Here is a 14,530-nt window from a genome sequence, read left to right on the forward strand (position 1 = left end):
TCTCCCAGCACAGCAGGGCTGAGGGCTCTGCTTGCAGGCACTGAGGGGACAGGAGCCAGGCAGAGACAGGCTGAAGGCAATCAGGATTGGGAAGACATTGAGCTGAGACTTCACCTGGGGAAAGATCTTCACAGCCCTGTGCATGGTGAGTGTGTGGGTGCAGGGCAATGTCCCCTGTGCTCCTGGAGGGATCTCCTGAAGCCAGAACACCCCACAGCCTGGGGAATGTGTCAGGAGGACTCTCCCAGTTTCTTTGTGCCACAGGAGCAGGAGGATGTGCTGCAGAGCGGGGCTGCCCTGGGCACCATCAGAGGGACAGGGCAGGACGGCTCCTGCTGCCAGGGACGGCTGGAGGGGGTGAAGCTGGGGCTGCAGCCAGGGCTTCCCAGGGCTGTCCTGCAGAGCAGCTCCTGCAGCCCTCAGGGCTCTTGGCCAGCCCAGGGCATGTGCCACCTGCCAGGGGCAGCTCTCAGCCGGCCTGGCAGCTCCCCATGGACGCTGCAGAGGAGAAGTTGGAGGTGGAAGGAGCCACCCCCATCAGGGCAGATTCTTCCTGCTCTGGAGATGGTGCTGCATGGCCAGGGCTGCTCTCAGCTTTCTCCTAAAGGGAAGGGAACGGGGCTGTCATCTTTGGCTGTGTCACTGAGACTGCTGCACTGTCACCCTGGACATCAGCAGATGGGCCTCAGATCTCCCTCAGAAAGTGCCTCCTCAGCCTCCTCTCCCTACAGACAGCAGCAGCAGCACCTTGGCTTGCAGCATCCCTGTTTGTCTGCCCTGCCCTTAAGGCCCTGCTGCCAGGGAGATGCCCCTGGGCAGTGCTCTGTGCTGGGAGGGGTCTGCAGGGCAGAGCTGAGCCCCCAGAGCTGGGCTGGGCTCTGGCAGCACTGGCAGGGACAGGGCTTGGATAGAGAGAAACAACTCCCAGTAGGCACAACTCGAGGCAGCAGAGAGCCAGAGCAACCCTTGGCATCCCTCCCTGTCCAGCTGTGTAGGGAAAGAGAGAAGGGCTTAGAGAAATTGACTTTTAAACTGGAGTCTTTAAAAACTCGACTTATTTTTCAAGTTCAGTTTATGTTGGATCACCCTTAACTAGAGGGAGGTGGAATGGGCAAAGTGCACCTGTGTGGGGACCAGCAGGTCTGACTGCAATGGGGCAGAGGGAGCCCTGTTTTCCCTGTGGGCTTCCCCAGGGTTCAGGCTGAGAGCAGTGCTTAAGATGAATTAGTAAATCAGAAGCATAAACCCAAGCTCAATAATAAACATATTGAGTGAAGTATCCCCACAGGTAAAGAAGTAGCTTTGAGAGAATTCCTAAAATAACCCTATAGGGTTGATTCCAAGAGCTTGGTCTCAGCTTTTCAATGTCTTGTTTCTACAGTCCACAATGCTCAGAGTTAAGGAATGTCCAACAGCAGCTCCATCAGGCACTTCCTCCTGCTGGCATTGGCAGACACGCGGCAGCTGCAGCTCCTGCACTTCTGCCTCTTGCTGGGCATCTCCCTGGCTGCCCTCCTGGGCAACGGCCTCATCATCAGCGCCGTAGCCTGTGGCCACCACCTGCACACGCCCATGTTCTTCTTCCTGCTCAACCTGGCCCTCAGCGACCTGGGCATGATCTGCACCACTGTCCCCAAAGCCATGCACAATTCCCTTTGGGACACCAGGAACATCTCATACTCAGGATGTGCTGCACAGGTGTTTTTCTTTGCCTTTTTCATTGCATCAGAATTTGCATTTCTCACCATCATGTGCTACGACCGCTACGTGTCCATCTGCAAACCCCTGCACTACGGGACCCTCCTGGGCAGCAGAGCTTGTGCCCACATGGCAGCAGCTGCCTGGGCCAGTGCCTTTCTCAATGCTCTGCTGCACACGGCCAATACATTTTCCCTGCCCCTGTGCAAGGGCAATGCCCTTGGCCAGTTCTTCTGTGAAATCCCTCAGATCCTAAAGCTCTCATGCTCACACTCCAGCTTAAGGGAATTTGGGCTTCTTGTGGTCACTTTCTGTTTAGGTTTTGGTTGTTTTGTGTTCATTGTTTTCTCCTATGTGCAGATCTTCAGGGCTGTGCTGAGGATCCCCTCCGAGCAGGGACGGCACAAAGCCTTTTCCACCTGCCTCCCTCACCTGGCTGTGGTCTCCCTGTTCCTCAGCACTGACACATTTGCTCACCTGAAGCCCCCCTCCATCTCCTCCCCATCCCTGGATGTGGCAGTGTCCGTTCTGTACTCGGTGGTGTCTCCAGCCCTAAACCCCCTCATCTACAGCCTGAGGAACCAGGAGCTCAAGGAATCTCTCAGGAAAGCTGTGACTGGATGCTTTTCAGCCTTTTCATTGTCCCATAAGAGCCCTCACAGTGCTTTGCATTGGGAACCCCAAAGGAGCTGGAAACAGACCCCTGCTTTGGCTCCTGCTGTCTCTCAGCATTCTCCCTCTGTCAAGGGGCTGCAAGTGGGTCAGATCCTGGGAAGGGACAGCAGGCAAGAGACCCAATTTAACCAAAGGGATATTGCAGACTGTATGGCCCCAGTTCTGGTATAAAAGCTAAGGAAGGAGGAAGAATAAGGGGCATTTCCTATTTACAGTGTTTGTCTTCTTGTAAACCACTCCAACTGCTGAAGTTCTGCTTCCTAGGAAGTGGCTGAACATCACTTGCTGACAGAAGAAGAGATTAACATTATTGGGGTTTTTCCTCATTGCTGGTGCCTGTAAAAACTTCCCCTTTTGCTATAGAAAACTGCCTTATCTCAGTCCAAAATTTGTCTCCCATAACATTTTCTCTCTCCTGTGCATCCAAGGAGGGGAGTGCTAGAGCGGCTTGGTAGGCACGTGGACTCCAGCAGAGGTAACCCATCAGAACAAGCCACAGAAGGTCTGCTTTCTTCTGTCAGCAGCTCTCAGTGCATATCATGAGAGGCCAAGTCTGCCCTTAAGTATATTTTAAATTTTTTTCTGCTTCTTATTCTATACAATAAAAGAAATGCTCTTATCCACCCCCTTCAATTTCATTATCCCTCCTATTTGTGTGACCCAGAGAAATTGTGTAAGAAGGGAGTCTCACATTGTGTTTAGGTGAAAAAAATGAATATGCAACCACTTTGTAAGAAATTTTATACTATTCTTATCACAGCAGGAATGAACAGAAATGGGCACAGCTTTATGGCTGCCCCAGCTTTGGGATGGGCCCTGGGCCTGGAGCAGGAGCAGCTCTTGAGGGCCCCAAGGCCGAGGCTCTTGTGCTGCCCTGGGAAGATGGGATGGCAGCAGGGGCTACAGAGCTCTCAGCATCTCCTGCAGAGGAGAGCAGGGCAGCCAGGGAGCCTCCTTTCCCTTGGCCAAGCACCTTCCCCCATGGCTGGGGCTGAGTCCTGTGGCAGCTGCAGCTGCTGCTGTGCCCTTGCCAGGGGCTGAGGCCGTGGGGCAGTGCCCAGAGCAGCCTGGCCTGAGCAGAGCTGTGGGGCCAGAGCCGGCTGGGCTGGGCTGGGGAGAGGCCCTTGGTGCTGCCCAGAGCTCAGGGCAGCTGGCAGAGCTTGCAGGGAGCTGGGCTGGGCTCAGAGAGCCTGGCCCAGAAACCATCAGTGTCCATCTGAGCCTGGCTGAGCGTGCAGGGGCAGGACTCAGGCCAGGCCTTGTGGGGCAGGGCCAGCGCCTGTGCAAGGCATTGCAAACAGGCAAGTGGCCCAGAGAGGAGGCTGCTCTGTGCCCTTGGTGGCATGGACAGAGCAGGGAGGGGGCCCAGGACACTTGCCAGCACCAGCCTCTGTGCCTGGCCCTTGGCAGCCCTGGCTGCTGAGCCCAGCTTTGGCCTGGGCTGAGTTTGGCTGTGGCCCAGCTCCATCCTCCTGCAGGGCTCAGGGCCTGTTCCCAGCCATGGCCAGCCCTGGCCAGCCTCTCTGCTGACCCAGAGGCAGGCAGAGCCCGGGACAGGGCTGTCTGTGCAGCCCCACAGGTGCCAGGGGCTCTGCAGGAGCTGGCAGAGGCTGCCCAGCAGGGAGGCCATGGGGCACAGAGCCCCAAGGCTGCTGTGGGCACCACGGCACAGGAGCCGTTCCCAGCCGCAATGCTCCTGGCCTGGGCTGGGCCTGTACAGGGGCTGGGCCACCATGGCTGGGCCAGCACAGGGCCACAAAGGGGCCACGCAGCCGCTGCCGGGGCTGACAGCAAGGCCAGGCACACACAAGCAATTGCTGAGCATGGCCTGTGCTGGCCAGGCCTGACTGTGCCAAAGGCAGAGCTCAGCTGCCCCTGGGGGCTGCAGGAACAGTCCAGAGCCCAAAGAGACTCCATGGCTGTGCTGGAGACCAAGGCTGCAGGAGGGAAATGCAGAGCTGCTGCAGAATGGGGAGGGCATTGAATTCCAGCACGCACCTCAGCTCTCTGATGATCCCAGCACCATGCTGGGCCCTGTTTCAGACTGGAGCAGAGCAGATGTTGATGGGACAGGAGCCCTGCGGGGCTGTCAAGGACCTGTAGCTTGCAAGGTGCTCTGCTCTCCCTCAGGTGCTCTCGGAGCGATCCAATCGAAGCTGGGTACCTCAGGGCACAAGTGGCCCTGCCTTTTCATGGGCACACAACTGATGTCTGCCTGGAAAGGGGCTCAGGTTTTAATACCTGTTAGTTCCATAATATACAAGCAAATATTGGTTATCTGTGCAATTTTAGTACATCTTAAGGAATGGCAACCTTTTCCCACCAGAAACGGGGATTTCCTGGAAGCGTACTGATGGCAAGAGAAGAAATACTGATCTTCCCATCTACTTGTGTCACCAATAATTAGTCTATTATTTAATCCCTCTCTTTTTCATCAAGTGCTTCCATCTCTCTTGGTTAAATGGCCATGTCTAAGGACATCTCTTCACCAGACCAGCTGGATATTTCTTCTTCCCACTGGTCCCAGATTTCCTCCACCCGATGCTCTGTGGTCATTCAAGTGCCTCATAACTGACTGGTTTCATGCTTTGAGCTTCAGGGAGTTGCCCAAACTTTCTGAAATTTAAATAAATATCACGTAAGTCGACATCTTAATTGTCTTTATATCTATCACAGAATTACCTTTTCTTATATCTATGTCTAAAACTGTTCCTGCATAAAAATCTGTTGGGGATGGTGGACATGTCAGATGCTGCTGGGACATTCCAGAGAGCTGAGAGAAGAGCTGTGATGGTTATTAAACTGTTCAAATATTCAATTTGTGTTTGTTGGCACGAAACCTTTCTGTGCCTCTGAGAGTCACCAGTCCCTGAGCCCAAAGGACACAAACCTGATGAGTTGTGGCTCCCACTGCAGGGGCACTTGGACCTTGGCTCTGCGCAGGAGAGCTCTTCATCCCCTTTCTCTCTTTTCCACCCTCTGGGTATGGAGAGAGCTCCTGACTTCAGTGTGTGACTCGTGTGTGCAAAGAGCAAATCTGGGCAGAATTGGGGCAGGGAGGGTTTGCATGGGAGGATCTGCTGGAATCTGTGCTGGGCACAGAAGGTGTTTTCCATTGCTCTGAGATGTCTGCTGTGCAAAGTGGATTTAATACCTTGCAGAGGAATGATTTTGGCATATGATGGAGCTGTGCCTTCCCTTGGCTTTGTTGGCTGACAAGAAATGAACATCCCTCTGTGTCTCGGGCAGCTCCTTCTCCAAGGAAAGCAGGTGGGAGTTGGAGCAAAGGAGCTGAAAGCTGTAGGTGCAGCCTGGGCTGGAGGGAGCTCAGATTTGCACAAGGCTGCCCTGAGTGCCGGGGCTTGGATGGGGGAAATGGTGGGGTGGGGGAAGGGACAGAGTCTGATTGATTGTCAGCCTGATTGATTGATGAAGGGTTCTTATGTCGCAGAGAACTTTTATGAAAAATCCTTTCTTTAGGATTTTTCCTCCTGAGAAGCTGAGAGACCTCAGGAACCAAATGTAAACAATGATTATCTGCTGCTGTGGAAGGCAACATGTAGATCTGTGATTAGTCTCATGTAGTTGTTTGTAATTAATGGCCAATCACAGCCCTGCTGGCTTGGACATGGAGCTCGAGCCAGAAACCTTTGTTATAATTTCTTTCTTTTCTCTTCTTACCTAAGCCTTCTGATGAAACATTTTCTGCTATTCTTTTAGTATAGTTTTAATGAATTATATATCATAATATAATAAATCAAGCCTTCTGAAACATGGAGTCAGATCCTCATCTCTTCCCTCGTCCCTCTTTCCCTGTGAAAAACGTCACAGTCTTGATTTTCATATCTGTTCCAACTACATGAGGAGGTACTTGGATTCAAAGTCAATTGGAGATTGGTATTAACAGGGGAAAAAAAAAACTAAATAGGACCTAAAAAATGTTTTCTTACTGTCTTTTTAAATAGAACATATTCAGTTGAATGCACTTCTGAAATCTCTCTTTGTTAACCACACAAGATTTGGAAACTGAAATCAAATTATCCCCAGAGGCTTGGCTTGTTAAGGTGTTCTGAATGTTAATGAGCCCTGGGACACTGAATTCCTGCACTGAAGAGCTGAAGGCTGAACAAGCCTCTGGAGCAGTACTTGGAGTCAGTGTCAATTGGAGATTGCATATTTTAATGAATTAACAGGAAAAAATATTACAAGACCTAAAAAATATGTTTTGTCACTCATTTTAAAATATATTGCATTCAGTTTGGATATACAACTGAGATCTGTTGAATTAACCACAAATGATTTGAAAACTGAAATCAGATTATTCCCAGAGGCTTGGCTTGTTCAGGTGTTCTGAATGTTAATGAGCCCTGGGACACTGAATTCCTGCACTCAAGAGCTGAAGGCTGAACAAGCCTCTGGAGCAGGAAAATTCAGCAGCAGCCTCCAAGGTGCTGAGGATGTCAGCAGCCCCCACTGAGGCCATCCCGGCCCAGAGACCGTGGGGGAATGGGCAGACAAGGAGAGCGTCGCTGGGGCAGCACAACTCAGAGGCAGCAGCGGCTCCAGCTGGGCAATGGAGTGTGGAATGGGGCTGGGAAAGCCCTGCCTGGGCTGTGCCAAGCAGGACACTTAAGCCCTGACTCCCATCCACTAAAAATCTCTTTTAAGGAGACATTCTAAAGGAATTACAGTTATGTGCTCTGAGTTGAACTCACTGGAGAAGTACCATCAAGAGATTCTTCAGAGCTTAAAACTATAAAACAGCCTTTACTGGGAACTTGACAAAATCAGAGAAACTTTGGCAAAACGTTTATTATGACATTGTTGTTGGTTTGTTTATTCAAGATTTTTCTTTTCTTGAGATTTCTTAATTAGCGTATTGATGAGTGTGTTGGGTTTTATTGTCAATTAATTATTTATGGGGTTTTTTTGTGAGATAGGATTGCGAGAAAGGTAAAGTAGGCTTAAGATTTTTAAATGGTAGAAAGAAAATTATATTAAAAGGAACAAAAAGAAAAAATGTATTAATATTTAAAATAAGCTCTTTAGAAGACTTTTTTTTACAACTTTATTTTTACTGACAATGTAATGAAACTAAACTTAAAATTTCTAGTTATTTACTATTTCTAGAATAGCCTTTTTTTAGTTCACTTTGGGAGAGAAGCTTTTCTTGTTAAGGTTATGGAGATTCTTTTACAAGAGGAAAAAATAGCTTTTTTTCTGGTTCTTAATTTTGTCATGGATAACAGTGGTCTGGGGGACTTTGTTATTGTGAAGTTATTTTTATTGCCAGAAGGCTTTTTACAGCTTGTTGATGGGCCATGTTGACTTATGGGGTATTGTTTTAAAAATAGTTCTTTAAAGGTAAAAGTGTTCATAATTTACTTTTTAAATTATTTTTATCTCTTGGAATACAGATCTTCTCTTGGGAATACTGGATTACTTTTTTTTTCCCTGTTTAAACTTTTTATGTTATTACAGTTATTTTAACAGTTCTTTTCTTTTAGCATGGAGGTTTTTCTTTGATAATAATTTGAATATTTTTTTTAGTTTTATGTATTTTAATGAAAAATAGGTTTTTTGGGATTTAATTTCTTCTTTACTGACTTTGATGGTTTTATGTTTGTTTTTTAGATGCTTGTATTTTGTTTTTCTTTTACTCGAGGGAGGACTGAAGTATTGAAAAGATTAACACCTTGCCTGCCAGTAGCTTGTGGTTGAAGTTGTGGTTGGGTTAGGATTGGTTTTATGGTTCATTTTTGTGGGGTTTTTTGTTTAACTTTAGTTCTAGGGTTGAATTTGTGTGCGTTGTAGGTTGTAGGAGTTTTTTGTTTTAATTGTCTTGGGGGGAGGGGACTTGATGGTAAGATTTTAATAGCTGTGGCTGGCTTTGTTCTGGTTAGGGGTTTGTAGCCTCTCTTGTTTTCCTGTTTGGTAGTTGTTGAAGTTTGGTTTGGTTAGAATGGGGCCGATGGGGGGGCAGGGGGCAGCCTGGGGAGGTGGGAAGGGGCTCAGCCCATGGCAGAGTTGCTTGGTTTGGTTTGATTTGGTTTGGTTGGGTTGGGTTGGTTTGGGTTGGTTTGGGTTGGTTTGGTTTGGTTTGGTTGGTTTGGGTTGGTTTGGGTTGGTTTGGGTTGGTTTGGTTTGGGTTGGTTTGGGTTGGTTTGGTTTGGGTTGGGTTGGTTTGGTTTGGTTTGGTTGGTTTGGGTTGGTTTGGGTTGGTTTGGTTTGGTTTGGTTTGGTTTGGTTTGGGTTGGGTTGGTTTGGGTTGGTTTGGGTTGGGTTGGTTTGGGTTGGTTTGGGTTGGTTTAGTTTGGTTTGGTTTGGGTTGGTTTGGTTGAGATGGGGGCTGGGGCCAGGGCCTGCTGCTTCTTTGTTGACTGGGAAAAAAAGAGGAGGTTCCTGGGTTTTTTCATTTTTAACATTTGTGTTTCACAGAGGCGTGTTCAGTATCGTAGTGGTTTAACAGATTGTCAGTTACACAAAAATTTTGTATTACTTTTTATAATTCTTCTCATGTCAAACTACAACAGACATTCAACCAACAAAAAACTCTTCTCAAATCATTGACTTGGCCCATTCAACTTCACAAACTCTATGCCTGTTCAATTTAATGTTAATCAAAATTTGCAAGAGAAACAGAAGAAGAAGACACAGAAAGACAGAAAGACAAAAGAGATACAGAGAGGCCCACACAGAGCTATCAACTCCTGGATTCCAGTGGTGTTCAGATAGAAATTCCAAGAAGAGGTAGGGTCAAGATGTGTGCTTGCCTTGTGGTCAGCCTTCAATACCCCTTGATCTTCCTGGGCCCTTCCCCCAGGTGGGCCTTGGGCTCATTTGCCCCCTCAGGAGCTGGGCTGGGGGCTGCAGAGGTGGCTGTGGAGCATTGCCTGTGCTGTGCCAGGGACTGGCAGCCACTGCTGGGCTAGGATAGCGGCTCTGGGGGAATTGGGGTTCCAGGGCAGGGCAGCGCTGGGGTCATAGGGCAGGGCAAGGCTGGACCTACCCCTTCTTCCTCCCCCACACATGAAATATTTCCAGCCAACAATCTCCTCCAGTCTCTCACAACAGGCAGTGTTGGAGGTGAAATCCCAATTCTGGGCATGGGCACCTGGCCAAGAAATACAGCTCTTTCCCATAGGAAGGAAAGCACAGAGCCCCAGTGTTTGGAAGGCAGGTGAGAGCCTCAGTAGGCCAAGGCCATCCAGACTTTTCAGAAATGAAATATTTTGTCTGGGAGCTATCTTTGGATGTAGGGAATTTTGGAGGTGGAAGTCCAATCTCAGCCATGGGCACCTGGAGAAGCAGGACAGTTCTTTCCCATGGGAAGGAAAGTGCAGAGCCTTCCCCAATGTTTTGGAGACAGATGGGAGGTGACCCTTGTAAAACCAATGCAAGATAGACTTGTCCTGGCAATATTCCTATGGGAACAATCCCTGGATATAAGGAAATTTGGAGGTGAAATCCCAATTCTGGCCATGGGTGCCTGGAGGAGAAGGAGAGTTCTTTTCCATTGGGAAGGAAAGCATGGAGCCCCAGTGTTTCATTAGCAGATGAGAAGCGACCCTCAACATGCCAAGGTCAGTTGGACCAGTCAGGGAGTCCATGGGAGGCCAAACCAGTCAGACATGCTCTGTGTCTCCTTGGTTTTAAGAGGCCCCATAATGTCACAATGGTGCCTTGATTCCATGGGGTCCAGCAGTGTCATAATGCACCCTTAGTTCAGTGGAGTCGCACAATGTCAAAGTGGCCCCCAGGTTCCAGAAGGCCCCAAGTCTCAGAATGGTCCAAATGATTCCATGAGTCCTCACAGTGTCACAATGGTCTCTGTGGTTCCCCAGGCCCCACAATAACATGTGACTCTTCTGTTCCATGAGCCCTTAATGTCACAATGGACCTTTGGACCTTGGGGGTCTGCAGAGTCACAATGGTCTCCTTTGACTCAAGAGTGTCACAACGGATGATTGATGACAGGAGGCCCTTCTGTGTCACCCTGGAGCTTTGGTTCCATGCAGCCCTGCAGCATCACGATGAACCCTAGTTTCAATGGGGTTCAACAATGTCACCATGGCCCCAAGGTTCCATGCATCCCTGCAGTGTCACAATGGTCTCCTATGGTTTTCCAGTGTCACAATGGACCACTGCTGACACGGGGCCCTGCAGTGTCACAATGGACCTTTGGTTCCATGCAGCCCTGCTGTGCCGCAAAGGCCTCTTTGTTTCATGAGGCCCCACAGTATCATAATGGTGCTCTTGGTTCTGTGGGGACCCGTGGGGTCACAATGGTCTCACTGGTTCCATGAGGCCTCACAGTGTCACAATGCTTTGCTTATTCCATGAGGCCTCATAGTGTCACAATGTTCTCCATGATTCCATGAGTACTCTCAGTGTCACAATGGCCCTTGGTGCCATGAGGCCTTGCAATGTCACAATGGACCTTTGGATCCATGGGGTCTCACAGTGTCACAATGGCCTCTTGGTTCCATGACACCCCAAAGTGTCACAATGGTCTTCACAGTTCCATGAGGCCCCACGGTGTCACAATGGACCCTTGGTTTGATGGGGCCTCTCAGTGTCACAATGGTCCCTACATTCCATGGACCCACAGTGTCAGTACAGCCCTCTTGGTTCCATGAGGCCCAGAAATGTCACAGTGCTCTCCATGATTCCATGAGGCCCCACAGTGTCACAATGGTCTCTTGGTCTCACAGGGCCTCACAGTGTCACAATGGTTCCTTGGTCTCACAGGGCCCCACAGTGTCACAATGGTCCCTTGGTTCCATGGGCCCTGTGCTGCTGCATTCCCCCCTCCCCTTCTCAGGCCGCCCTGCCAGCTGAGAAATGCTCCTTGGGCCTCGGCCTTGGAGCCCCTGGGCACAGCTCCTCTGCAGCTCATCACAAACACTGTCTGCTCCAGGTACTGCTGCTGCCCAACCAGCTCATGCTTTCTGTAGGAGCAGCCCTCGGAACTGTTTTTGTTCCCTCTGTGGCACAACATCCCTGTTCTCACACTGCCAAAGAAAGCTGTTGGTGCCAAATGCGGCCAGGATGAACCATTGCTGGGACTGCAGCCCCTCTCTTGGGGCCCTACAAACAGCGCTCCAAAAGGAGGCCTTGGAGCTCTCCTGGGCCAGCGACTCCCTCTGAGTGGGGCCTCTCCCAGCCAGGAACTCTCCCGTTTCCTGCACTCGGGGATCCCGAACAACGACAGAGCCTGGGTCGATCCACCCCCCCTCCTCCAGGCTCAACCCTTTGACTGCCGGGGAGATGCCAAAGGATCCATAGTGAGCATTGCCTGCCCTCAGGAGAGTTGCTCCTGGGTGCCTTGCACTGACTCTTTGTGTCTGTGTGCACACAGGAGTGCCTGTGCTGGGGAAATGTGGCAGAAATGCTGCTCCCTGAGGGGCTTGAGTGCCTTGGATAGCTGAGTCAGTCAGGCCTGTAAGTGAGGTTAACACACAAAGTCTAAGCTAAGCTAAATGCTGCTAAGAGTTTTTCTTTTGCTAAGTTTTTATGTTGAATATAATTAAGTTAAATATCGTTGAGTGTTATTCCTCTGTTAGATTGCTAAGTCATAGGTTGGTTGTAAGTAAGGTTAAATACTGTTAAGCTCTGTTCTTTTGCTAAATTGTGAAGTTGAAGGTATCAGTTAAGGTTAAGTCCTGTTAAGTTTGAGCTCTGTTAACCTTTTGGGCCATATTCCTTTCATCCTTGCCCTCACTGCCCTTGTGTCAAACACACATAGGGATGGTTCTCTGATGATTTCTGGTTTGATTGCCTGGATTGGTTTGGTTTTGTTGTTGCTTTGTTTCCTTGGTGTGCCTGAAGTGTCCAGTCAGGAGCAGACTGACTCTTGCCAAGGAACTTTGTGTTGCTGTCCCTTAATATTAAATCTGGATTTTGCTGCTCCCTTGGTGGGGATTTTTTCAGCGCTCTCAAGCCATTGTTCATAACAGGAAGAAGGAGCCCTGGCCCAGGCTCTGACACGGGGATGCTGCCGGGGGGTCCCTGTCCCCCTGTGCCACCCCCAGGGCCCCGGTCCCCCGTCCCCGTGTCAGGCTCTGGGGTTGATCTCGTGGAACATTCTCTGGGGGAGGCTGCGGGGCTGGGGGCGGGGGGACCCGGGGGGACAGGGGACCACGCTGTGCACGAGCAGGGTTGGACTGCTCTGGGGAAACTGTGAGGGGGGCTGGGGCAGAGTGACCTCCCCAGTGACCTCACACAGGCCCTGTGATGTCACACTGCCCCTGTGATGTCTCACAGCCCCTGTGATCTCACACAGCATCCTGTGATTTCACAGAGCCCCCAGTGATCCCACACAGCTTTTTTGCAATGTCACACTGCCTCTTTTGATGTCAGAGCCCACTCTAGCATGTCATAGAGCACCTTTGTGATGTCACAGAGCCAACTCTGGGATGTCAGCCTGGAATGTCAGGCAGTTGCACTGTGATGTCACAAAAGACTCTGTGATGTTAGAAAGCCACAATATGTCAGAATCTGTTCTGTGATGTCACCACCTGCTCTATCATGTTACACAGCCACCCAGTGATGTCACAACCCAGTCTCTGATTTCACTGAGCCATCCTCTATGATGGCAGGATCTCCTCTATGGCCACACACCCTACTCTATGATGTCACAGAAGCTGTGTGATGGCACAACTCCCTCAGTGATGTCCCAAAACACTCTCTGTGATGTCGTACTGTTATGAGTAGAAAAGTTGGCCATTTTTTTCAAAGGTTGCAGAGTTCACAGGTTGGGCCAGTTACTGCCAGGGTGGAGTTCTAACTGTTTGCTGTTGTAATCACCTGTTGTTAATAGTTTTTTGTTAACTACCTGTTGTTGATGGTTGGGAATCCCCCTTTTTGTCGAGTGGCACCCTGCTGCTTCCAGGAGGATGGCACCCAGAACAGTTAAGAGAATGGGGGCAACCAAGGTGGCATGCAAATGACATTGGGGTTGGCATGCAAATGAGGAAGCCCTTCACCAAACTTAGCAAAAACCCCTAAAAAGAATTAACCAACACGGAATTGAGGGATCAAAGTGATGTCTAGACGTGAAGAACAGAATCCAGTGCCTGCTAAGACCCTTTTTACCCCTCACCCTAACCTAAAAACATGTTGGCTGGAAAGAGGACCTTGAATGGCAAACCAAAAAACTGGGAATCTCCTGGTGCTCTCGTGAGGATAGAAGCCAGAGCTCTGCCTGCAGACCAGTGGACACAGCTGCACTTTTCCTGCTACTGTGTGCCACCCCCAAAATACGCATGAGACCTGTCAGTCCTTCCCATGCGAGCTGATTTTTAATAAAGGGATTAAAAGGAGAAAGATCTCCTGCCCTATTTATTTCAGCTGGGTGCTTGTCTGAAGAGGACATCAGGACTGGGATGGCCGCCCACAGTGGACCTCCAGGACAGCTGGCTATCAGGACCAGAGAAGATCGGCTTGGGACCAGTGACGCAGAGGAGCGCTGGACTGGCGAGAAATATCTGGTGGCGGGAGTAGGGGGCAAGCGAGTGTGTGTGAGCGAGACGAGGGCTGGCAGCTCGGACCCTCAGCCTGAGTGTGGACCCCTTAGTACCGCGGTTCCAAACCCCCGCGAGGGGGCCAGCCAGGAAAGGGGGGAAGCGAGCGGAATCAGCGTGAGTGAGTCGCCTCCTAAGGGGTAAAGAGGGCCCCCCTCTGGGCATGTGGAGGAAATAGTGTATGAGTGGCACGCACCCCAAAAATCCTGACAGGGGGAAGTAATCACAAGTTGCGAGAAGGATTCGGGCAAGCCCACAAGTCCTGCAGGAAAATTAAGTCCTTACAAAGGAGATCAGGAACGAGTCTCGGCAGGGAAAGACAGGATCTCAAGTTTTTGAAGTCCTGATACACAAGTCCTAGCATTAGGGAAATTACACAAACTAGAAATTAGACATTTCTTTTCTTTTAAAGTCCTGAAGAAAGGGATCAGGCAAATCTGAAGTTCAGTGGAAGAAGCAGAGACTCCTCAAATAAGATTTTTCTTGAGTCACCTTTTAGTGCATTTTTTCGAGTAGAGGCACCTTTGTGATTTTTTTCTGTTGAGACCAAAAAAATGGGAGGATGTAATAGTAAGAAGAGAGGCAAAAGACTGAGGAATATACCCTCCTCATAGTACCTTAGGTCAACTGCT

General features: G+C 49.8%; 1 protein-coding gene across 1 annotated transcript; it reads left to right on the forward strand.

Annotated features, from left to right (window-relative positions):
• The first annotated feature begins 1,389 nt into the window (after window positions 1–1,389).
• On the forward strand, window positions 1,390–14,042 carry LOC134420878 (olfactory receptor 14J1-like). Its single transcript, XM_063161287.1, has 2 exons — window positions 1,390–2,359; window positions 13,744–14,042. Exons 1-2 carry the CDS (start codon window positions 1,405–1,407, stop codon window positions 14,040–14,042), a joined length of 1,254 nt encoding a protein of 417 aa, XP_063017357.1. The 5' UTR covers window positions 1,390–1,404.
• Window positions 14,043–14,530: the final 488 nt, after the last annotated feature.

The sequence above is a fragment of the Melospiza melodia genome, chromosome 7 (assembly GCF_035770615.1).
Source record: "Melospiza melodia melodia isolate bMelMel2 chromosome 7, bMelMel2.pri, whole genome shotgun sequence".
Lineage (NCBI taxonomy): Eukaryota > Metazoa > Chordata > Aves > Passeriformes > Passerellidae > Melospiza > Melospiza melodia.